This window comes from Teleopsis dalmanni, chromosome X (assembly GCF_002237135.1).
Source record: "Teleopsis dalmanni isolate 2A chromosome X, ASM223713v2, whole genome shotgun sequence".
Lineage (NCBI taxonomy): Eukaryota > Metazoa > Arthropoda > Insecta > Diptera > Diopsidae > Teleopsis > Teleopsis dalmanni.
In genome coordinates, this window is record NC_051848.1 from 60169399 (window position 1) to 60196552 (window position 27154).

A 27154-nucleotide genomic window follows, 5' to 3' on the forward strand; every position below is an offset into this window, starting at 1 on the left:
ATATTTATACAATTTTATTTAATTTATGAATTTTTAAAAAAATTTTTTTTTATGAGTGAAATAAGTTTTAAATTGAAGTTTTATGAAATATATATACAAATAAAAGGCGTGCTTACGTTAAGGTGAGTGTGTTGAGAATATATACAAATATATATATATGAGAAACCAAAATAAAATAATTTTGTTAAAATTTAAAAAACTAGTTACGAAAATATTTTTTAAAAATAACAAAACAAAAATTATGTCAAGAAAAATGCATTCTATGCATTCTTTTGAAAGAAATTCAACTAAATTAGCATATGACAACTAACTTCAGTGTTAAGTGTCATTAACTGTCTATATTTTCAAACATAAAACATAAAACATAAAAAATATGAATTTTCTAATTAAAGCTCAATTAAGTAATTTGTAAGATTTTTCTTTAAAATAAAGAAAATTTTTAAGAGTGCAGTTTTGTGAACTAGTGGCAAAGTTTTTTTTCTCTATTTATTTATGTCATAAAATAAACAAACTAAAACAAAAAAGCACGAAATCAAAGAAGTTCAAAAAATTATTTATTATAATAAAATGAATATCAAAAGAATCAAAGCTTAGTGAAACAATATTTGTCTAACAAACAAATTAGCTAAAAAGTTCAAATCAAGCAAACCAATTTAACAACAACAACAACAACAACAGTAGGCGATACCATACCATACCACCAACAACAAGAACGACAACAACAATTACAACGCATTGTTCAAAATAACCGCCGTTAAATCGACCTACTAGGCCTGCTCGTTTGTTGTACATATTATTGTATGTGTGTATGTATTTTAGTTTGCATGCTTGTGCTTGTCGTGCACCGCCTTTCATGCATTGTCCCTGTGTTTGTCACACGATAGAGCGGCGTCAAGTGTATTCTGCCTTGCAGGGCGGTAATAGTGTGAGTATTCTAAATATTAATGATGACGTCCCAAATGTTAGTTAAGCCAACCAACCCATTAGCAATGACACATCCAGTTACAGTAGTTGGGGCTTATAATAAAATAAAAGAACCTATAATAAAAAAAAAGGCACCATAATTTAAGTCAACAGCACAACTAACTTCATTTAACTAAAAAAACTATTCATTTACTTACTCGCTACACTCATTCACTGTTTCGTTTGTACTGTTACCCTTGCCATGCCATGCCATCACCATTACCCGCCATCACTATTATTACTAGCAGCAGCTCGGTGCCAAACATTCGAGTCACATTAGACCAGCCAATTTTGGTTGTAAGCAGTGCATACAAGTTTAAATTAACATAAAATATAAATTTAGAAATAAGTATAACTAAGAAAAAAAAAATTGGATTTACTATATAGAAGCCAATATTTTAAGAATATAAATATATATAATTACTCACATACATATGTTACATATATATTTACATATTACAACTGTGCGTATTTATATACATATTTTTACATGCATAATTTGCATACACAAATTAACAAACTAAGTAAACACATACGTACACACACATATACACACACATACACATGTGTACATATATGTGTATATGTATTATTTTTAGTGATTTTATTTAATTCTTTGTAAAGTGTTTGCATGGAAAAGTGTTGTGGTTGTGCTATAGTGGTAGAGTTGTTGTCATACAGCGTGTTTGAGCCAATCAGTAGTGAACGCAGCCAACAATTAATCAGGCAGAGGACGTAGGTCAAATATTAGAATACCTTAGAAATATGGAAATCACTTTTAGTGATTAGAAATTAATTAATTTATGTACATTTGAGTAAGATTTTTTTTTGTCTAATTACAAAAACACGTATCTGTAGTTATAAAATATTGGATATTCATTTTTTTAAACGTATTTCAAACAAAAATTGCATTAGGATTGTGCAAAAAAAAAAAAAACGGCCGCTTCAAGAAGCAAAAATAAGAAACTTTTTAACAGGTAAAATATTTAATTATTTAATTTAATTATTTTATATTCTTTATATTGTAGAAATCTTATAAAATATAGAGATCCCCTATATTTACACTTCCTCTTAAATGGAGAAGTCGTGACTTTTTGATTTGTTCGTATGCTGGCCACTGTGTTTTTTTTGGGAATAGATCTGGTCTGCGTATGAACAACGTTAATTTCTGGGCTTTGGGCACAAAGCCGTCACTCCAATCTAACCTAACCTAACTCTTATATATTAATAATAATTAATATTGATTAAATTGATTAATTTTTTAATATTAATATTTACAATATTAATAATAATTAATTAATTATTTCATATTTATAAAGATAAATTTAAAAGTGCATCAACACTAAATCTAATAGGTAAAGACATCTATCTAACTGATCCCTAGAACTATGCAATTAATTATTGTTTAATTTTACATATATATTTTAATCACAATCTGTCTACATGTATATAATGTATGTGATAGTAAAACTAAATAGTAAAACTAAATAAAATTAAAATTTTTTAAAAAAAAGGAAGTTATTATGAAAATAATAGATAATTAATAATAACTAGATGAAAAGAAAAAGGTTGGAAAAGAGAAGTAAGAAAGGGGAGGAGGAGGACTGCGAAGAGAAGTTGAAAACTTTTTTATAGGCTATACCGGCGATGCCAAGGGGATCCACTTAGGTTATTAGGCCCATTGTGCTACAAACTTTTTTAAACCTCCAAAAACTTTTTTTCTATAATTAAAATATTTAAATAATAATAAATTTATTAAATAATTAATAAAACAAAAACGATTTTAATGAAAACGTTTAGTTAGCATTAAGGAATACATTAAGTACTACCTTTAATTTTTTTTTGATAAACAATAATGATGTATGTGCTAAGAGTTTTTAGGTTGTTATTTTAGTCCGTTGCCAAAAAACAGTCTTTTGCCTTAGTTCTTATAGAACCCCTATATACAACTATTAGAAACAGTGAACTTCAGTGAATTAAATTGTGTTTGATATTGAATTAATTTTTTGCTTTTTAATTTTTTTTGGCGTTAACCATACCTCATGTGGCTATACACCAATTTCTCAATTAAATTTTTATTAATAGATATAAAATTTAATTTAAATAGTGTTACAGTATATGTTTCAATTTGAAATTTTGGTAGAGAGGGTTCGAAAAGTAGTATGTTAAACCACAACAACAAAAATTCGTTTTTTTATATTACTTTAAGTAATTAAATTTTTGGCTGATCATACAGCTGTTTCGAGTATTGCCAAATACCCATCATCAGTGGTCTTGGCATAATTTCTTCTATTTAATATTCGTAAATAATATTTTGAAACTGCAAGTACCAAGGATTGAAATTGTGCCCTGTCAAATTTGAAGCTCAGAGTCAGGGTTGATTTACCCACTGACCCAAAGCTGTACCTGAATTGTACTTGTTCGCACTTTGGAGGTTTTGTTAATTTGCTGTGAAGGTTCATTAACAAATTAACTTGTTGTATTATATTAGAAGAAAATCATAAAGGAGCTGTAGAATAATTGAATTAATTAATCATATTTTATTTTCAATATTGTTACATTTTAATACTATTCTTTTGTAGAGGCATTATTTTATTGCATGCTTTTATTTAGGAACGAAATTCGGAAAAAGGCATACTAATGTTACTTTACGATTTGCACAGGCGAGGCTATATTTTTTGAATATAAGTTGTAATTTAACGTCAGTTATGACGGAAGCAACTATCATATTTAATAGAAACTTGTATATTAGTTAAATCTTAGGTCGCTATCCATAGAAACTTGATACAAACGTTGATTCTTCCAATAAATGTAATATATGGGCGCATTATTATTATTGTGGAGAAGGTATGTGGCACTGCGACCGTCGGGTCTATTTTTCCCCCTTCTCGGCTTAGAGTATGTCTCTAAGCCCTGTTGCGTCAATAAAAAGTACTATATAACCTACTTCTTAGAGTCTTGTTGCCTCTTCAGTAAAAATATATATACCTAGAAGCCTATTTCGTATGTGTATTAGCGCAAGGCATTCTAACAACACATGTGTGGCCGACTTCTCATTCTCTTCACAAAATCTACAGTTTGCATCCGTATTTATACCCAGTCTCGTAAGATGGTATTTTAGTTTACAGTGTTCTGCTAAGATTCCCTGTGATGATTCTATATTTTCCATTTGAAAGTCATTACAATCCTCGTGTCTCCTATTATAGGTACCAATAAGTGATTTGAATTGTACTAATTCTCTAGATTATCCCAGTATTTCTTTTTATTCTAGTTGTTCTTCATTTTTATGAGAGCATGGGCGTAACTAAAGTATTAATATTGAATATGTTCGTAGTAAAACCAATCCTGTCATATATATTAACGAAGCTTCTACACTTCAACTTGGGGCCTTAATCACCATAGTTTCCACACACAAATTATTTGTGCTCAGGAATATTTAATTTGGCAAATAGATTCTTATAGATCCTAGCCAACTTGAATTTAGCATCAGGAGGTAAAGGAAGGTTACCAGTACTTTGTCCGTTTTTTAAGTATAATTCCTGATTAAGTGATGCATCTATTGAGAATCAAATTTCACTTCATTATTTACTTGTTTTGGTGATAGCACTAGGGTAAAATGTTGCTTTTATATAGATTATCTATGATATGCACACCGAGGTCTTGTTATTTATTTAAATTGTAGAGATATTCTTTAAATATTTCATCCCTATTGGAAAGAATATAGACAAGCCGGAAGGTAGCTAAAAACATAATAAAATAAAATAAATGAATACTAATACTAAAGAGAAGTGAAATTGAGCTTTGTTGCAGCTTCAAGAACTATAACTAAGTGAAGGAATATTTATTTAAGATGCGATTCTATAGCACAATTAACTAAATTTAAAGGTATGTGAAATCATATTTATTTAGTAATCCCCATAGGATTATGTGACATAAAAAAAATTTTAACGTGTTGATTAGTTCTATGGATGCACTATCTCCAAAAAATCGTTGTTTGTTGTAACGGTCTATTATACTTTAACAGAGAAACCTTTATAAAAAACAATTTGTTTCGCTTTAACTATATGTAATCATTTATTGTTGATTATATATTACAATCTATATGAAAGATATTTTCAATATCACATATTAGTCTAGTCGCCTTGAAGTGTATCGATATTCGTATTTTGAGTTAACTGGCGAAGTGAGTCAGTTAAGTATATTTGACTAAAGTCGATATTTACTGGAAATGCTATCATTTCACTATTCGCTCACTTAGATTATCAGTTTTGTTGTTTGAATTTCTTTATTGAACTATTAATAAAAATTACGCTTAAAATAATCGTTGTATAGATTATAAATATATTCACAACGAACCTTTAAGTACATTTACCATAATTTACAGCTCAAATTGACCTGTGTAAGCAAAACAACGATTTTATCGCTAAAAAATGTAAATACAAACTATTTTCAAATGATTAATGAATTAATCCCACAATGTAATTTAATCGCTTTTTATATTTGTTTGTTTAGTTTCTCTGCTTAAATAAATATGGTTTCATATAGAAATTGTCTATTAACGTCTAAATAGGGATTGTCTGTCTTAACTTCCCTTTTTCATGTCGGCATATTGTAGTTCACTTTAAAAATAGTTTTATTTCAAATATTTTAAAAACTAATATTTTTGAAAAATATAGTATATACTTTTATATATATAGATATGACAATTAATAATTTTTATTAATAATTTTTTGTTTTAATTTTACTTAAAATTTATTACAGTTTGAGAAATAGTCCTACTATAGATTTTTCAGTCCAGAAAATTAGCACCATATTTTATTGTTAAAACGAGTGTATAATAAGATTAATTTTGTCAACATTATTAATATCATCAATGGGTTATTATTAATATCATCAATGGATTACCAACATTATCGATTAAAACCACAAAATTATTGTGGTTCTCTTTAGACAGACTCCAAAGCTAGCTATGTCATCCACACAATCAAAAATTTGTACTGACTTCCAAATGGTTGCAGCACTTTGATTTGTTCTATTAATTGGTTTATAAAGGATTAAGTTATATATAATAGTTGACAAAGAGTCTCCTTGTTTAATTGCCGACCCTATTCCAAAATCAAATCATATGATAGTTGAATATTTGTTGTTACCATTGTTATGAAATATATGTATTTCTATAGTATACCTATCTAGGTACAATATATTTCCTATCAGATGCTTGTTTAAACACATTATCATTATCGTTATGTTAAAAACAATAAGATACAACAGAATCTTAGAAACCCTTCCTATGATTAACGCATAGATTACTTGTTGTGGAAAGCCGTGAAAGCTGTAAAAAAACCAAATAAATATAATCCTCCTATTAAAGCAGATAGTACATAATGAGCCAAAAGTGAAGAAAAAAAAGCAAATTTACTCGCAAAATTTCTTAAGATAACATTTTCACTGAATGATAATGGAATTTATTTTCCTTCGCAGTGGCGGCGATGAGCTTCGGCAACATCGGGGACCGTCGACAGCTTCGCCCACAGGGGCCTCGCAAAAAGTTGTACATATTTCTTAAAAACCTAACTATACTTACCAGAAAAAAAATGAATTAGTCTGTTTTTATTATGTGAATAAGAAAATGTCTTTCCAATAGAGTTGTTCGCTGTCAGGCGCGCACCAGCATTGGAAACTGGTAAATTTTTCTATTAATCAACTTTCTGAGCTCAATAAAATATTCTAAATTGAGAATATTACTGATTCGAGAAAATGGAGCAAGCAGTTTAATTAAGAAAGTCATTTATTTACTTGAATCCGGGGAGGAATCCTGCGTCTAATTTAAATGCATTTACTGAAATAAAAAATGAAATCAGAAATATGAAACTAGAAAATTCTCCTGACTGAAATCAAATAACGGCTGAGATCTTAAACCAATTCCCTCACTTCCCAAACTCAAACAAGCAAAACCAGCTAATGAAGTTACGTCGTATCGTTCAATTTCTTTATTGCCCGTTTTATCAAAAATCTTTGAGCGAATTCTTCATAGAATACAGATTATTCTAACAGAAAAACAATTAGTTCCAAGCCATCAGGTTGGGTTCCGAAAAAAACATTTTACTGTAGAACAAATACACAGACAAAAATACGCGACAAAATCGAGAGTCGTATCGAAAGCCTTTAAGAAGATCTGGCACAAAGAACAAAGATCCAACAGTAGTTTTTGAGACAAATATACGAAATTATTTCATCCTACTTATCTTGCCGATTCTTCAGAGTGAACGGTGGGTATTCAACACTTGAACCAATTGAAGCTGCAGTACCACAGGCAAATATACTTGGTTTAATACTTTACCTAATTTACACATTCGAACTGCAAGCCCCACCAGAAAGCGCTATTACAACTTTTGTGCAAATGATACAGTAATCCTTACTACTGGAAATAATATAAAGTTGAACTGAAAAATGGAAATTTGAGTTGAACCAAACGAAATCCGTCCATGCAAACTTCACAAACAAAAAAATCAATCGATTTTTTTGCCGATAAATATGTCAAGTGCTCGAATACCATACTCAAATACAGCTAAATACCTTGGCATGAATTAAAATGCAAAGTTGAATTGGCAAGAACATATAAAGAAAAATCGAGTTGAGTTGGAATTAGAATATAAAAAACTATATTGGCTTATTGGAAAAAAATCAACCGTCTCTCTAAGTAACAAATTGATTATATACAAGTTAGTCTTAGCTGCAGTGTGGACTTATGAAATCCAGTTGTAGGGATGTGCACCAAAATCATTTATTCCAATCATCCAAAAAAAAAAACCCAAGAAATTTAGTCAATGCTCCGTGGTTAATTAGAAATATTGACCTCCATCGGGATTTGAAAATCGAATCTATTGATGCAGTAATGCAAAAGTTCGCGGTAAAGCACCAAGGCCGGTCACAACAGCACCCAAACGAGAAAACCCACCATCTCTGTAATACATCTGGCCTGCTGAGGAGACTTAAACGAATCAAACCTTTAGATCTACTCTCGAATTAGTAGTTTAATTGTAATTTAGATTAGTACTAAATTAGTACTAAGCCTTTAGCAACTTGGCATTTGTAAAACGTGTTGTAAAATACAACAAAACTGCTTGATAGATCTCTGTACCTGAACTAGTCGTAGTCACTATGCATCAAGGTTAATAATGTTGAGCCAAACTATCAAGATAGGTATTCATTCTTTTTGTGGTTGTTCGGAACATATTACGTTTAAGATAAATTAGAAACTAGCATTTATTAACGAATAATAATTCTTTGGTCTATAGTGATATTTGAAACTTACATCCGCTAAAAATTTTCAACTTCCTATAGTTAACTTCTATATATAACTAAATATTACTATATATTATTATTATTATAATAATATAGATAGTTTCGAAAACTCTAATAAATGATATTCCAGTTAAATTAGGATTGAAAGAGCAGATGACTGATTGTTCAACATTTGATACCTGCCGAACCAGCTTATATGTTGAGCACGTCTGTATCTGGAGATAGCTAGGAGTATGAAAATTAAGTGTTTCAGGGATTAAATGATGCACTGTATCTTTTTCTTGAGAGTAGTATCTTTATTTGTTTGACTCAGTGATGTCTGAATTGCGCAAGTGATAGTTGCAGCGTCTTGCGGTGGTTCCCGTATATAATTTTTAGATCGAGTTTGTTGAGTTGCAGGGCGTCTTAAACTATTTTTTTTATGCTAATTACAACTATATGTTTTAATTATTAAATATTTTTAAGAATAACCAGATTGTTTTTGATTTTATGATGCAACTTATCAGTAAGAGATCCGAAAACTCTTCAATACATTCACACATACAATATAGTAAATAATTATATATAATAATTTATATATAATCATTATATAGTTAATTATAAGATACACTTATTTGCACTGAAAAACAAATAGTCCTGAGAATATAGTTTAGTTCTATATATAATCATTTTTATAATGCAATTGAAATATGTCTGACCGTAAATTTGCTGGTTTTAACAATTACAATATTTAAATTGATTTTGGGATTATCTATAAGTTTTAGGTATAAGCATACGTACAAAGTTCTGAATTAAAAACTTATTCAATATTTTTAAATTATAGAGCCTATTATATATTATGTCAAATTTAGGAATTCTTATAGAAAAATAAAGGTGTAATATGTAAGATAACATTGCATTGAATAATTTAAATAAAATAATACACTTTTTGAAGTTACGATTATTTTCTATAACAATAGTTATTATTTAATTTTTATAAATAAAATTAAATTTTAATTTTAGTAATGACTATTTTACTTAATAGAATCTACTGTATCGGGAGCTTATTTAGCTGTCTTGCATAATAATACAAGACAGACATATTGTTGGAATTAAATGTTTTTTTGTTATAATCTGGTAGACAATTTCATGGCATTTATTTTTTGAATATGATTTCCGGCATATGTCCGCCACGGCTACGAGTTACATAGTCCATTCGATCAGTCCAATTTTACTTTTTTTTACAATAAATGTAGCAGTATGGTATCAATGGCGTCAATGGTGAATGCTTTCAATGTTTCAAGAGTTGCTGGTTTGTCAAGAGTTGTAGGACCACTTCTGGAGATAATGTTGTCACCAGTTATCAAATTGATTTCACAATAAATCAATTGCTAAACGCACTGTATGCTAAGTTGCGCCGTTGTTGTCCATGTTTAACTGATTAATTTTTGGAAACAAAAATTCAGTCAGCTTGGCTCGATAGCGCTTACCATTCACGTTAACGGCAGCTCCTTTCTCATTTTGAAAGAAATAAGGATCGATGATGATATTAGCGTGTAAACCGTGGCAAACAGTCAATTTTTATAGATGATTTGTTAGTGGCGTGAAGATTATCTTCGATAATTTTGCTTATTGACGTAGCCATTTAACCAAAGCTTCATAGCTAAACACAATTCTTCGACGAAGTGCTTTATGTACTTCGTAAAAAGATTATTTAATAGAGAAGTTCTAAACAGTAGTGAAATGTAACAACAATATTTTTTTTTGTTTTTAATTTTAATTAATTTAAATTACATATAAGACACAAAACATAATAAAGACATTATTCTCTAACACCAAATCGAAAATAGATACTTTGGATAAACGGACTGTGGTTTATCAAATCAAATGTAAAGATGACGGTTCCAACATATGCAACCAGGTATGTGTTGGTACATACCTTTACCTTATAAGGTAAAGGCCTTATACTGTAACATATCACATAAAAACAAGAGCCGGATCTTGATAATGTAAAGGTGTTACACTCAGAAAATAATCAATAAACACGCTTTTTCTTGGAAATGCTAGACATCCCTCAATTTCCTAGTGACACTAAACTCAACTATAAAATTTTTTTTTTTTTATATAAATTTATTTTATTTGATTAAATAAATTTTTATAAGAGTAACTAGCTAACAATAAAAATAATAAGCTAGCAAACAATTTTAATCCACAATTATAAAGAATTTAATCAGAAATCACGCAAGAACTATAAAACTGACATACAACACTGTCTCTCTCTCAGGTGTATAAAAAGACCTACCACAAATCCGGAAGTGTATAAATATATCACTCCTCTAAATATGTATTTTTTATATTTATTGTCATAGTATTGTACAATTTTTTTTTATATATATGTAATTTATATTTTAATGTTAATGTATTCTATAATTGCTTCTTTGCGAGATATACTAAAATATTGTTACATCGTATTAATATTATATAGTACCCTGATGATGACTATAGATTAAAGACGAAATATCGGTTTAAGTAAATTTTTTAAAAAACAAAAACAATTTTTTAAAAACTGTTTATTATTTAATTATTATTTTTAATTAACTAAAATTTTGGCTGACCATAAAGCTTTTTTGAGTCTTGTCAAGTACCCATCATCAGTGGTCTTGGAAAGAATTCTTCTATTTAATTATTCGTAAATAATTTTTTGTAACTGCAATTAGCAGGAATCGAACTCGTGTCCTACCAAATTTGAAGCTCAGAGTCAGCGCACCTTAACCAACTGACTCAAAACTGTACTTCACTTTCTCAATAAATAAAATATGTATTATTTATATATAATATAATTTTATTAAAATTAATTAACTTTGAATTTAGTTTGTTATTGATTGATGTTTGCTGTTCATTGCAATTTGTCTGGCGAAATACTTTGTCGTAGTGTAAACAGTTAATTATAATTGCGCAAAAATTGCTGATTGAGGTTCGATACTTGTGAATTGTATGTATTGTATATTATATGTATTCAAGCTTATCATATATAAACAATATAAATAATATGTTTAAATTTGACCATCAAGATAGGTTGCATTATTTATAACACTAGCAATGACTAATGTGCATTTTTGAAGTCCGAAATACTGGAATTTGTTCCCTTATTCAAACAACAAATTATGTATAAAATGTATAAGTAATTCCTTTAATCTTATAAATACAATTGAAAAGTAATGACAAAGTTGATTACTTGCAATATTGTTAAATATTGCAAACTCAAAGTGAGTCGTTTGTTTTGTGCCACTCTTGCACCTTTCGTTGGAGTTATATGATATGAGCTAACAGTCCCCTCTCCATGAAATGTACGTCTACATGACTATTGTCAGTAATTTGAATGAAATCGTTTAGATAAAATTTCTTTTCTAATTATATCGCTTTATGTGTTCATTTCAAAGGCGTTAATTTTATCAAATTCATAACAAGATTGATTAGAAAAATACGAAAAAATTTCGAAACCAACGTAACGATTTGTCATTTTTAACAAATTCAATAATTTGCTTTTAAACATTTTCATACCTCTTTATTATTGTTATTATTATTATTATTATCATCATTTTTATTATTATTTTGAGCTTTTTTATTCTTTTTACGAGCATAATAAAGTACATAAGGTTGTCATAAAAATAACTAATATAATTACAAGCAAGATTTCTAGTTGGGTTTATCGGTTGTGAAAAATATTTTTCAAGTCTTATCTCTGCAGAATTAAAAAAAAAAGAATTCTTACCTGCAGAGTTTTAGCGAAATATTCATTATCTATTAAGAGAGTTAAATGTGAGTCAGAAGATTAAATATGTTAGGAAAACATATAGATATATGTGGGCAAAACAACACACCAAGTTCAATGTTAAAGTAAATTTAGTTGTGAGTGGGAGAATTAGTTGGAATCTTGAAGTAGGTTATGTCATCGGTTTGTAAAAAAATCATACAAAAAAAAATAATATGAGTATTCTAAAAACTCAAGCTTTTAAAAGAATTTTTTTTGAATTCCATAGATGATTTGCAAATAAAAAATTGTTCATTTAAATATATTTTTAAAATCAAATTTTATTTATTCAAGCAATACTTTAGCACACTGATATCAATAAAAATAAATTTAAAAAATTAAACCTTAAATTTGTTTATGGACCTGTATTTTATAATGTTTTCTGTTTATTTATTAACTGGCTATAGTTCACTTTTTTTTCAATAAAAATTAAAAAATCCTTCATCGATGTTTTTTTTAAAAAATTTCCGTATTTTGACCTGATCCTGTATTTCGATGAGAGTCATCAGGATCATGTTCTACAAAGATAATTATGACAAATAAATACGTTCCCCTGGGAACGTACTGGATTGATTGATTGATTGATATACATATATTAAAGTATTAACTAAATATTATTTAAATACTAACCAAGAATTTTATATACTTTTTACCTAATAAAAATAAAAATTAATAATATCACATTTCATTAATCTAATTGTCAAGTTACTTATTCCATAAGTCCATATTGCACTAACTTTTACTGATCACTTTTCTATAGAGGTGGGCTACATTCTCTGTGTCGGTCTTGTAATTTATTGTCTTATTTTGCGGTATTTGCACGATATGTAGCCACGGTTGCCACTTGAAAATTTTTTTCTGTACCAAAATTGGTTTAAAAAGGTACCATTTCTGTAAAAAAAGGTCCAAAAATTGTTTGGACCTTTTTGTTTTTTCGTTCTGTGTTTTTTATAGTGTTATAAATGAACAAAATATAAAATAGTGCAAAGTTGCATTTATAAAAAAAATTAGTTGGAAATATCCACAATAAAGTTGGGTCGTCAAAAATGTACCAGTTTTTGAACAAGAGTTCAAAAAAAAAAAAAGTACCAATTTTGGTACTAAAGTACCATAAGTGGCAACCGTGTATGTAGCATCTTTAGTGTCATTCTCTTTTTATAATTCCTCTCTTCGCTCAATACATCTGCCTGTTCAAAATCGTGATTTTGTTGTACAGTGGGGAGCGTGCAATTTCGCGTTATATATATAATAACAATTAATAATAAAATAAACAGTAATCACGTTGGAGAGAACTGTGACAAGGATCGCGCTGGCGTCTACCATGTGAAATGCAATCAGACACTTTACCCCCTATAATGATAAACAGTAAACAATAAACATTGTCCTTACTAAAACTGAAACCTTATTCTTTTTTTTTTGGGACTTTTATGATAATATCTTGGATCCATATTTTCAATATGACTTCAAGCCAAATAGATATTTTTGCAATTCTAAAGTTTTTTTCTGTGAATTCCTAAAATAGTATTTCCAAACAATAGAATTAGTATTCTTCGATATTCATTACGTTTTATATTTGCAGGAAGAATAATACTCCTTAACGCCATATCATATCAATTTCATTGTGATAATATATAGGATTATGTATTACATATAAATCCTATTCAAATGATTTAATAGTATTTCCAATCAACAGAATTAGTATTCTTCGATGCTCATTACGTTTTATATTTGCAAGAAGAATGATACTCCTTAACGCTATATTATGTCAATTTCATTGTGATAATATATAGATATAGATATATACATTATAATATATAGATTATATATATACATATATATAATATTGTTCAAATGATTTCATTCAAATAATTTTATTCAAATAATTTCATTTAAATGATTTCATTCAAATGACCGACAATAGTCACGTACACGTTCATATTATGGAGGGGCCACCGTTACCTCATATCACATAACATAATTAATATGAAGGGTGCAACTGTGGCATTAAATAAACCAATCATTTGGAATATTAAACAATATTGCAATAATCGACATTATTTTTTAATGAAATGAAATTATTTTTTTTTTTATAGATAGCACTAGTTTATAGCCAAACGTTTTCGAAAACGAGACTTATATTTCCTATAGGGAAAAGAGGGAAATTCTGTATGACACAATTTAGAAAAGAAAATTTTGGGGGCATATGCAGGATGATGTTTTGAGAAAAATCAAAATAACGGTTTTTTGCAAATAACTCGAAAACGGTACACAGAAAAAAAAATTCGAAATGATTTTCGAGTTCTACGAAAAATTTCCATATTGGATATATAGGTCTCGTCTTTGGAAAACCAAACTTAATGTCGGAAGGTGAAAGCAGTTCCCTACCCAGTGACCTCCCTTCTCGCCCAGATCAAGGCTGGGCAGTCACAGAATGTCGCTGGATATCTCCTCTGCTTCTAAGCAGAGTTTATACTCTATCTCTTTGGACAGACCTATTTTATTGAGGTGGTAATGTAGTCCGTGGTGACCGGTTAGATATCCCACCAGCACCCTCAACTCTGTTCTGTTGAAGAAGGATATCTTATTATAATTATAGGGATGAACCAGCTCTTTAGCCTGGCGGTTACTTGGCCAGTAGCGCGACAGTCGATACTTTAATAGTATCAAATAAATGTTAATACTTAAAGAAAACATTATCAGAATTTATCGTATAGTAAATATAAAAATATTTATTTATATATTCATATATATTTTATTATCTATTTATCTATGTATTATTTATTTTGTTGATTAAAATGGGTTCAGAAGTTATATTGGTTCAAATTTGACTTTCGCTTAAAATTTTTATAAGCTATTGTTTTAATTACAAATTATTATTTATATATATATATATATATATATATATATGTATATAGCCACATATAACAATTGTTTAAATAATACTTTTTAAATTAATGTTAAAAAATATATTTCACTAAATTTACGACTATAGTCTAAAGTCAACTTCAGGGTAAGATTTGTTTTGATATTTTTTGTATGACAATAATCTTATTATTCCTCGAAAATTTTTAGTGAAAGAAATATACTTATATCATGTATTGCTTTTTCATAATCGTCACCTGTAGCAAACGACCTACAGTCTTTTTCGACAAAAGTGCGTAAATTTATTAATTAATAATCACATGCCCTGATAAAATGTGTGGTGTTTGAAAGGCACCATTCAATTAAATTCATTGAATTTATTCAATTTATTACTTAATTTAGTTCGAAGATAGTCGTCTTCAGCTTCAGACAAAATAGCCATCACAGGTTTCTATGAATGTCATAAATGCTGTATATGGCATTTATATATATGGCATGTATATATATGAGCCACAAGTTTCTACAAGTGAAACGACTTTTGACTTTTGATCACCTTCGATTTCGATGTTATTTTTTTCTTAACTACTTCTCAAAACGAAAATTATCTGTACTTCGAGAATAAATTTTCAAATATTTTTAGGAGGTACAGATCTATTGGGTATAGAAAATTTTAATTTAAGTTAAATTTTTGTTAATATATAATGCATTATAATATATATTATATGAGATATTCACATACTTATTGTCATGTAGTCCATGCAGCGCTTATGTGACGAGGTTGACATTCTCTATTAATGTCTATTTGGTTTTGGATTTCGGTATGCTTTGGTGATGTTGATTTTATTTTTTAATGCATGAGGTAATTATGTTGGGAGAAGAATTCAAGGATATATATCAGGTTCATAATTTTCTTTTGGAATATAAATGAAGCTGATAGGTTATTTGTGGCCGGTCATCGTAACCTGTGTACCATTTCAGCAAGATGGGTATGTTTGGAATGATAGCATGTTGTCGCTTTTTGGAAGGAGATGACACTTTTATGTATAGTATTTGTGATTATTTCGCTTTGAATTGTGCCATTAGAAGAAAGCTAGATCAAAAACTTTTATTATTGTCTGATATTTGAAACTCTACGATAAAACTGATCTTTCCTTATTCTGAATTGAAAAATTTTATTCGGAAACTTAGAACCTTGTTCACTTTCATGACTAAAGACTTGAAGGACTAATACTAGGACTTCAAGGACCCCCTCTTTACCATAAATCGTTAGTATATTTTTGAATTCAAAGAAAAGTTAATTAAAAAACAAATATAACATAATATATATATATTCAATATAATATATATTCAATATAATATATATTCAATATAATACAAACTTGAAAGTTCTCAAAAACAGAAATATTTTCCGGTGTCAATTTTATACCCTCATTATTTGTAATCTAAAATACTTTCCGGATATACACATATTTACTTGTACTTCAATCTAGTCAATCATTCATATAAAGCAAGTTACCTTTAACTTTATAGCATGCGGTAAACCATTTTAGTTTCATTTTAAACCATTTCTTTTCAGGTGTAGCAGTAATACAATGAAAAATTGCAAATTCATGAAATTGCCAGCTTGCTTTCCCCTCTTGTCAATAATAGTGTCAAAAGCCCACATGGAAGTTAAACAGGTGGTTTAAAATTGCACTTTTTTTACGTTCTGCTCATATGCGTTATGCATATAAAGGGTTCCGCAACAATAGCTCCTTTTTAATAGGTTGCAAGATACTTTATTTGTGAGCTCAGATGTAATTTAGTGCTTTTATATTGTATTTTTATTTCACAAAGAACATTGTAATATTATTTTTAAAGCAAGCCTTTAAATAAATTTTAGTAAATACGAAAGGTGCAAGAAAATATTGTGCTTTCTATTTCTTGCGTCCTTTATACTTAATATTTAAGGACTCAATTTAAAGATGCAATTTCCCAGCAAAGCGTGTTGACAACGGATTATCTCCAATTTCAATATTCTGAGCAGGTTTATCCACTACTCCATATGTGAATATATAATACTCATACTCTAAAGTTATAAATTTTAATACAATGCTATTTAACTGAGTTCTTGAGATATCTTGAGATATCTGAGCTGGTTTATCCACAACTCTATATGTGAATATATCATACTCATACTCTAAAGCTATAAATTTTAAGACAATGCTATATAACTGGGTTCTTGAGATATCTTGAGATATCTGAGCTGGTTTATCCACAACTCTATATGTGAACATATCATACTCATACTCTAAAGTTATAAATTTTAAGACAATGCTATTTAACTGGGTTCTTGAGATGTCTTGAGATATCTGAGCTGGTTTATCCACAACTCTATATGTGAATATATCATACTCATACTCTAAAGCTATAAATTTTAAGACAATGCTATATAACTGGGTTCTTGAGATATCTTGAGATATCTGAGCTGGTTTATCCACAACTCTATATGTGAACATATCATACTCATACTCTAAAGTTATAAATTTTAAGACAATGCTATTTAACTGGGTTCTTGAGATATCTTGAGATATCTGAGCAGGTATCTTGACTATGCTATTTAACTGGGTTCTTGAGATATCTTGAAATATCTGAGCTGGTTTATCCACTACTCTATTATATATGTGAACATATCATACTCATACTCTAAAGTTAAAAATTTAATCACTAATCTATATCGACATATCCAATTATTATACTAGGTGAATTGATAATTACCTGACTTCACAACAGGTGGCAACGCCAGAACAAAATTATTTATATTTTGTATATTTGGCAAGTTTTAAACGACAACCGATCGACTTGATCGGATGTTTGGTTAGCTTTTTGCAAATAATTGAAATAGTGTACTTTGGTGATTTTTTATTATAAGAAAAAAATTAAATATCGTTGAATAACAAAATTCCTCCATCCGAAAGGAATGAACGATGATGCAATCAGATTGGAAATGGTTTCTGTTTACGACAACCTTGCACTATTGCTAACAACAAATAAATATTAGAAAACTGGTCCTACGAGTGTTTTTGATGAAAATCGTCCGTGTCTTCCAAAAGAGGTCACAACTGATAAAAACATTGAAAAAGTCTACGATATTGTAGATATTTAGATAATCCAAAAATCAAATTGTGTGAGATAGCAGATGGCAGACATGATAAACATATCGTATAAACGTTTATCGAATATTTAACATATATATTTGGGTATGAGGTGTGTACCGCGTTTGTTCACAATTGATCCAAAACCACAACGAAATCATCATTGAAAACATTGTTTGGAAATGTTTATGCACAATCTAGCTAACTGTAAGCGTAAATTGTCAAGTAGTGACAATTAATGAAACATGGATCCATTACTTCACACTTTAGAGAAATTAACAAGCCAGAGAATGAGTAGAGCCCGTGGATAGTGCGCCCAAACGTCCACGAACTCAACAATCGGCTGAAAAAGTTTTGTTTTTCGTATTTTAGAATTCAAGTGGAATACTTTTCATAGACTATTTGAATTACTATAAAGGAAAAATAATTATATCAAACTACTATTGCATATTATTGGATTGATTGAATAAGAAAATCAAGAAAACATGACCACATTTGTCAAAAAAAAAAAATTGTTTTGTAGGATAACACACCCGCTCACTTGTCAATGAAAACCATGAAAAATTTAAACAAATTATGGTACAAATTGCTTCCTCATCCACTGTAATCTCCACTTTTGGCTCCCATAGATTATTACCAGTTTTTAAACTTGCAAAGATGGCTTTTGGGAAAAGAGATTTGCATGAAATGATGAAGTGAAATAGGAACCTGAGGTATATTTTGGAGGACTTGATAAATCGTATCATTTAAAAGGTATTCAAATGTTGAAAGATCGTTGGACTAGGTGTATCGACTTAAAAGGGGACTATATTGAAGCATTAAACATAATTTTCCAAAATAATGCGTTTATATTACTTAGTCTAAGTATTTATCAATCCATCTATTTAAGGTTTAATCTTTTTAAAATGACTGTGCGTCATAACTACCATAAGCATTAACAACATTGCATTCTGTATTACCGCGACAGTTAGCGCATTCATATTAAAATAAGCCATCTGTTAGGGTCTAGGTTAGCAGGTCTTTCTGTAAAATGAACTGCCATTTGACCCCTTCCCATCTTCTGTCAAAATTTCATAATATTTGGACGAATAAAAGCAAAGTTATTGTACACAAATTTATTAGAGAAAAAAATTTTTCATAAAATGCGAACCCATCTTGTTCAGATAATATCATCACAGGCAGAGGTGTCTCGTTCTCCAACAACCATAGCTTTTCTTTGCTAAAGAATAGTGGTTATTTATAGACGAGAGGGCGAATATCTTTTTAATTTTGTAGGACACTTAAAGAAACTTCTTTAAATTCATTCGGTTTTGTTTTTATTATTACTGACCAAAGCAATATAAGCTACAGAGTAATTAAAAGCATTAGTCCTTTTAATTTTTCGTCCTAACAGGTCGATAATTTCCACAACAAATAGTTAACAAGTTGCACGAAATGTTTAATTGTACGGATATATAATTTTGGTGATTAATTCAAATGATTTGCAGAGGTTGTTCAACTGTGTATTTATTCATAAAATGTACAAAAATACTTTTAAAGATAAATTTAACTCCCAAACTCAATGTTATGTGACTATGATGTTTTGTATGCAATTGCCTATATAAAAATATCTTTAAATTTAATCATGTAAAGTACTATCCCAATAATGATGGAAAAAGTCATCTAACTATAATTACAAATCTTACAGATATTTATACACCTGTGTGTATGTAAAAAAAGCACTGAAAACTGGTTCAACATATCTATCAAATATATTGATTATTAAATAAAGTTATACAAACCGACATAAAACGATTTTTATCTGTAACATATTCAGACAAGTCAATAAGATGATAGTTTCTCAATGTCATTATTTACTTAGTTTGACCATTACAGATGTGAGTCGTCTTTGGCCGCGTCGAAAAGCCTCCGCCAGCCAACCTGATTAGTTGCTTGTTGTCGCCAGTTGGTAGTGCCATCAAATCGTTGATCACCTGGTCAGATGCGGACGTACTCTACTGCGTTTTCCACTTGCGGGTACTGAAGCAAACACCTTTCTAACCGAAGCACTTTCTTCCATTCGCACGACATGACCAAGCCAGCGAAGCCGCTGAATTTTTATGTGCTTAGCTATGTCAATGTCGCGGTATAGCTCATACAGCTGATCGTTCCATCTAATTCAATACACGTCGCCAACGCGTAAGGGACCATAAATCTTCCGAAGAATTTTTCTCTCGAATGCTCCTAAGGTCTTCTCATCACTGTTGGTAATTGTCCAAGTTTTTGCATTATACAGCAAGACAGGCATGATAAGAGACTTGTAGAGCGTCATTTTTGTTTGTCAAGAGAGGGCTTTATTTCTCATTTGCCTACTTAGCCCAATGTTATTAAATTTTTGAATTCCATACATTTTATACAATAAATATTTCATTTTTTTAAAAGTTGTAAATAAGTTATATGCTTCGTGGAGTATTTTTATAATTTAGTTACATCTGGCTGATACAATCCTATTATTTTTAATGACCTTAAAAATTCTTCTCAATATTTTGCGCTCAAGAGAAGTAATTGCTCAAATTCTTCACCCATTGGTTAAAAATAGGCGTATATTGCTTTGATATATTTGCAGTTTTGTTACTCTATTAATAATGTTCGATCTCAAGAGTCTTAAATAAACATATATATTCCAGCTTTAAATACTTTTTTAAATAAATAAAATTATATATTTTATTTTTCTTAAAATAATAACAATGACTGATAGTTTATATTTCATACTCTTATTTAGTTTTCTTTTTAATCTCAAAATTTTGTTGAGTCACCCTGCTATTTGGTACTATATTTGCGAAGGCCCATATGTAACTACATTCGGTGTGCAATTCCAAATGTTTTATTTCTCACGCCTTAAATATTTAATAAAAATTGTTAAGGAAATGTAAGAAAGAAAAATTGTATGTTTAAAATTGTTCCCACATTCAGAGAGTTTGTACTTTAAATTGTCGGTATCACTCATAAATTGTCGGTATCGCCTGATCCAATATTAATATTTTATAAACATAAATATTTAATAAAAAACATAAAAATGATTGTTTTCAACAATATTATTTAGAAGTGTTTAATAGCAATAGGAATGACAATAGTCTATAACGAATGAATTTATTTTACAGATTGTTTCTAATACTATATACATAACAGAAAATCGGATATACTTAAGTACATTAAAAAATGTATTTATATGAAAGTACACTATAGTAAAGTTCTATTATTTTCAGATGACCACAAAAAGCGATAGAGAGATATTAGAAAATTCAATGCTTGAAGATGATCCAAACGGTAACTCTGCTTTAGAGCAAACTTTTACAGAACAAACATCACCACGTTGGGGCCCACAACATAAAGGTGCACAAGAGTTAGCCAAATTATACAGTCCAGGTAAATGTTGTAGTATATTTAAGTTTATCATATCAATTGTAAGCTGCACTTTTATAAGGTCCGCTATACATAAAGATCCAAAAAAAATACAGCATCGCCACTCTCCCGTCGCAAAATGCACAGAACTGGACGCACAGTATTGCTGGTCCTATGTAATAGGATTTCATATATCTCACAACTGCAATAACGGCAGAGTGGCGAAGTTGTACAGTTGCGAGATTTGTGTTCACCGGGATTATATCTAAATATTCAAAATAAGTATTTGCAAAAATTTTCGAAAATTCTATATTATATGTATAATGCATTTATTTATACAATTAGAACGAACTTATAATATTAAGGCCTGACATTGAAAATGCAAAAAAAATTGCTTAAAAATAGAAAAGCACCATGCATAAATGAAGTGATATTAAAGTCATTCCATAAAATTTATGCAGCAAATATATTTCATTATTCTTCTAAAAAGGATGCATTACGGAGTGCATTAACCATAGAATCCTTAGTTTTTAAAGTTATTAGCTCTTCTGTGTTCTTTAGTGCACAGCAATCCGCTGGAAAATGTAACTCCACAATAAATGAAAGTAATTCTATTCTACCTGCGTAGTTTTTATGTTTTTATCGCAACCACCACGATATTCTCTTTAACAGGCCAACCTCTGATTCTCATGATACCAGATTCGCACTTCCGGTCATGTGCTGCAGGTGAAACTCACTCACTTCCATTTGTACTTTAAACAGTATCGGATGGTGCCAACTGGATTTTAGGCACTTCTTATGTCAGGTATATCTTACTTCCGCAGTAAGACACCTTCTATCTCCTTTTCAGAGGAGGTGTGCATAACTTATAGCACAACTTCTTTTATCTTGCACGTCTATTGTGTCCAATATCCCCTGCCAAATATCAATGTGCTGACCTCAAATAAGTCACAGATTGCGAGGTTATTGAATAAATGCGTGACATCTAGATGGCAAACTAGATGGAATGAATGCGAATGCGGAAGAGTGATTTACGAATATATAAAGGATATCAATTTCGTTAAGGATAGACCAAACTTTGGTTTCGGTTTGAGTCTTGGTTATCTCCTGACGGACCATGGGTTTCTTAATGCACTTTTGCATTAGTTGACTTCTCGTACTATATTTGTGGGTATCACTTGGAAGAGTGGATGCATGGGAGTGCATGTGAATCTCCATTGTATGAGAATATAAAAGACTTGGATACGATGGGTGTTAGGAGAAAACAGCAGATGTATATGATGTGAGTACGGTACTTACTAATGCTGAAAGTTTTCACAGGCTGGATGCATTTGCACGCACAGTATTTAACCGTTGTCGTGTCTTGGTGTTCCAACTGAGGCAACATGTATGAGTAGGTGAATTTGTGCATTTATGAGTGTATTGCGTGTGTGAGGCGGCTGATTTCAGCTGTGTAGCTCCCTTGTTGGCTGCTCGTTGTCCATCCGATAATATGGTCGTTGTTTTTCCGTGTTGGTGTATTTATCTGTCCGTGTTTATTTGTTTATCGTCCGTTGTGGGCACAATCCTAGCTCGATGAACTAAGTTAACGCATTTACATGATAAACAACTTTTATGGTAACAACGACAACGAGAGTGGGAATGAACTAAATAACATCCAATGTATTCAAAGCTGAAGCTGACACTGATAAGGTTGCATAATCTCTCCAATATAGTTTAACATACAGACACGCTGAGGCTGATTATTTAAAGTTTAAATGCAGGTATACCTATTGGGAAGAGGAAAATTTGCGATTCAAGATATGAAGATGAAATAGTAGTAATGTGGTTTAATCAAGTGAAGCTTACCATACTGATAAAAAAATTATCATTCATTTGTCAGAAACAGAAGTCATGATAACTTCGAGCCAGAAATTCAAAAATCGAAAACGGAACTCATGACAACTGGCCGACTAAGTAACAATTAAGCAAATGTGCCAACGATCGAAAGTTCAGTTAAAATTATTTCAGTTAAGTGTTAAGAATTCCATTGACTGTTTACAAAACCAACATTTTCGTTCTAGCAGACTTCATGAAAAAAAATAGACTTGAAAATAATATTCAGTGCATATACCATATGACTTACTAGGTCATCCGACCTAGTTAGACGATCAGAAATCTTGACCAAACTTGTTGTAGTGAGCAAAGTGAACTTGAGTACAAAACGCAGCACTTAATTGATCACTTTATTAATTAGTAGATCAATTGATACTTTGGCTTAGAAAAACCGTAAGTGGGAATTTATAATACCCCACTACGTTTTGTGAAGAGCCAAGCCAGCAGTCCCGACAAGTTTTAAATTTGTTTCAGCGTCATGTCGTTATAATTCCTATGTGAGTTGTATGTAAAATTTCTGTTTTTGCTAAAATTTGAAATATTTTTTATGTAGCAAAAATTCTATTTATTTAAAATATTTATTCTATTTACATATAAATTTATGATTTATAAATAATAACAATTTTCCTTGTATACTTTTAGGTAAACGGGCTCAAGAATTTATTTGTGTTTACACTTGCATTGCGTTGATGATAATAGATTTTATGCTAATACTCAAGCATATACATTTCGATAGGCTCAGTATTGCTTGTATATCGGCGATTTGTGGCATCATAACAGCTGACTTTGGTTCTGGACTCGTGCACTGGGCTGCTGACACTTGGGGCACAGTAGATTTACCTATTATTGGCAAAGTAAATATACCAATTTTATCATATGCTAAATAATGATAATGCTAAAAGCTATTATTTTAGAATTTTTTACGTCCTTTTCGAGAACATCACTTGGATCCCACATCAATAACACGTCATGACTTTATTGAGACTAATGGCGACAATTTCATGATTAGCATACCAATTTTAGGATTCCTTGCTTATAGTTTCAATACTAAATCTCACAGTGATATACAGCAAGATTTCTGGTGGATTTCGTATTTATTTTTATGTTCAATTTTTGTTGCAATGACAAATCAGGTAAATATCTATATAGGAGTACTGTTGTTTATTAAATTGTGTAGCTCAGCTAGTAACTAAAAGTCTTCAGCATTATTTCGACTTCCGGGCATATCCATTTGACAATGGATTTTAGTAAAAACAGATATTTCGAATAACTTATTTTACTACGCTTTATATTACCATGGCTTAATTTTTAAGATTTTGGATATAAGATATTTTTAAAGTTGTATAATTTTGGAAAAAGTCAGCCTTAATAAGTAGACATTGTTGTTGTAATCCGCTGGGATCTGCTTGTGAAGTCTTTTCGGGAGGTGTCGAACGGCACTTGGTCGTCGCTGGAGACGCGTGGCTACGGGACGTACACCAGACCGTTTTTTTAACCATAAGTAGGTGTGCCGTCTGTTGTCTATGTTAGAAATCTAGAACTTTAAATCTCGATGTCTGTGGAGAAGAAGCTTAAAATAGCTGATTCTACATAAATCCGTTGTCAAATTGGAGCAGCCGGCCAATCAAAATCACTCCAACTCTTCGAAAATTGCGAGTTCATACTTGCATACGTGCAATATTGATTAATTTAATAACTTAAAACTAGGAGCTTTATGTATATTAAAAATAATTTTTTTTTAGATTCATAAATGGTCACACACGTACGTTGCTTTACCAAGATGGGTATTATTTTTACAAAATTATCATATCGTGTTGCCACGCAAACATCATCGTATACATCATGTGGCGCCTCATGAAACTTACTTTTGCATAACAACTGGTTGGCTGAACTGGCCTCTGGAAAAAATAAGGTATTATGATAATAAGCAAAGTATTATTTATTTTTTCTAACAATTTACGTTAAAATAATAACCAGTGAAGTATAAACTATATTTAAGCTATTAATTTATTTGTCGATTCGTCAATATTTTGTCCGTCTTTATGGGTTCTACATTTAGTAATACTCGTAATATATTTCAATATATCTAACGTTGTCCTGGTGAAATGCTCCTGTTGAAAGACTTCAGTGTATGTTTGACTGATGTGATTTTAATTACTGGACACCCCCATTTGACTATGGGGGTGACCATATTTGACCATTTTAGTAAAGATATTAATTTTAAATAACTTTTTGCAACATATTTTATATTATGCATCAATATGTCAACTTTTAAAATATCAACTTTGAACTTGCAATTTTTTTCTTGAAAACCAGATATTGTTATTGGAATTGGAATAAAAACTTCATTTGCCTAATGTCAACTAACATTAGACAGTAAGTGTAGTTATTTCTGTGAAAGCTCTTTTAAGCAGCCATCAAATAATAATTACATTCGCTTGATTTATTTTTACTTTTAATATTAATGTATGGGGAGTATTATGCACCAGGGCTTAAGTGGTGTATTATTCTAATTCCACTTACCTTAACCAATTCTAAGGCTTTTTTTGAATGTTCGACCTTATATAGTTTTGATGTTTTATGGGCCAGTATCAAAATTCATTTTACAAAAGCGTCAGTTAATGGTCGCTGAGAGAACAATTTTATTCAGATAATACCTGTATCTACTCTACATGAACAGAAATCGTATCGAAATTGTAATATCACTTTTGCTTAGTGCAAGGCCTCTGTTTGAACTGACAAAGACCAATAAAGCGTCTGTTTAGCAGTTATTGGTCTCTGAGATAATAATTTTATTCAGATAGCAGTTATACCTACACTATTTTAAGCAAGATTTCTGCTTAAAACTGTCCAGTTAAGGACGTCATCCATTGAAAGCATTCGTTTAACTGTTTGTTATTGGTCTTCGTGACTAGAATTTCATTCATATAGTATTTGTACCTACTCTATATTATCAGAAATCAAATGAGAGGACCCAAGTTCGATTCCTGGTACTTGCAGTCTCAAAAATAATTATTTACGAATAATTAAATACAAGAATTATTTCCAAGACCACTGATGATGGGTATTTGGCAATACTCGAAACAGCTGTATGATCAGCCAAAAATTCAATTAATTAAAAAAATATAAAAAATAAAATTTTTGTTGTTGTAGTTCACTACTGTTCGAAAAACCTCTTAATGAGATATTGTGAAATCTCCTTTGATCTGTGCAAAGATTTTGTTCAAAACTGTCTAATTAAGGGTGTTACTTGTTTTTGAGAAGTATTCATTGTAATTATAATTACATCTATCTTCTTATATATTTATAAAACTATTCTCGGTATACACATAATCTACATAATCTAAATTGGCTTTTTAATATATTTCCTTTATTATGCGATTTCCACTCTATTTACAGATATACATTTTTTATGCTTTATATTGAAATATATTTATTAATATCGCTATTTTTCAGATTTTGGTCTACGCTAGAAATAATAATTGAATCTATAACTGGTTATAAACCTCGTGATGATGATCTCAAATGGGCAAAAAAAATTACATAGCTAGGAATGTGAATGTTTAAGCGGTTGGGTGTGGGCCGTCTATAACTGTCTGTGAATATTGAATGACTGGTTGGACCAATCTACATATAACAGCACACCAAATGAATTCACACATACACGCGCTTACACCTTCACAAATATACACATCTATTTTGTTACAGACACTGTATACAGTAAATAGTTCGTAAAGAAGTAAGTTTTTACGATTATTATATCTGTATATATTATACTACCTGATATAAACTCTGTATAAGTAAAAAAATTTCTGTATTGCTGAATGTACAAATTTTTACTTAG

At 30.0% G+C, this 27154-nt stretch overlaps 1 protein-coding gene across 3 annotated transcripts; it reads left to right on the forward strand.

Annotated features, from left to right (window-relative positions):
- The first annotated feature begins 88 nt into the window (after positions 1–88).
- Positions 89–27154, forward strand: LOC119687615 (plasmanylethanolamine desaturase). 3 transcript variants are annotated; one of them, XM_038101997.1, is made up of 6 exons: positions 89–122; positions 21300–21459; positions 23953–24164; positions 24225–24443; positions 25053–25222; positions 26767–27154. In XM_038101997.1, exons 2-6 carry the CDS (start codon positions 21300–21302, stop codon positions 26855–26857), a joined length of 852 nt encoding a protein of 283 aa, XP_037957925.1. In that variant the 5' UTR covers positions 89–122; the 3' UTR covers positions 26858–27154. The 3 variants fall into 3 exon arrangements, with proteins under 3 accessions (XP_037957925.1, XP_037957926.1, XP_037957924.1); XM_038101998.1 differs by lacking the exon at positions 89–122 and adding an exon at positions 1900–1940; XM_038101996.1 differs by lacking the exon at positions 89–122 and adding an exon at positions 21184–21240.

Bases quoted from the DNA above. Each gene is read 5' to 3' on its own strand.
- LOC119687615 (XM_038101997.1), top strand. From the start codon at position 21,300: ATGACCACAAAAAGCGATAGAGAGATATTAGAAAATTCAATGCTTGAA. The intron at 21,460-23,952 runs GTAAATGTTGTA...GTATACTTTTAG, and splicing joins AGCCAAATTATACAGTCCAG to GTAAACGGGCTCAAGAATTT. The intron at 25,223-26,766 runs GTATTATGATAA...GCTATTTTTCAG, and splicing joins TGGCCTCTGGAAAAAATAAG to ATTTTGGTCTACGCTAGAAA.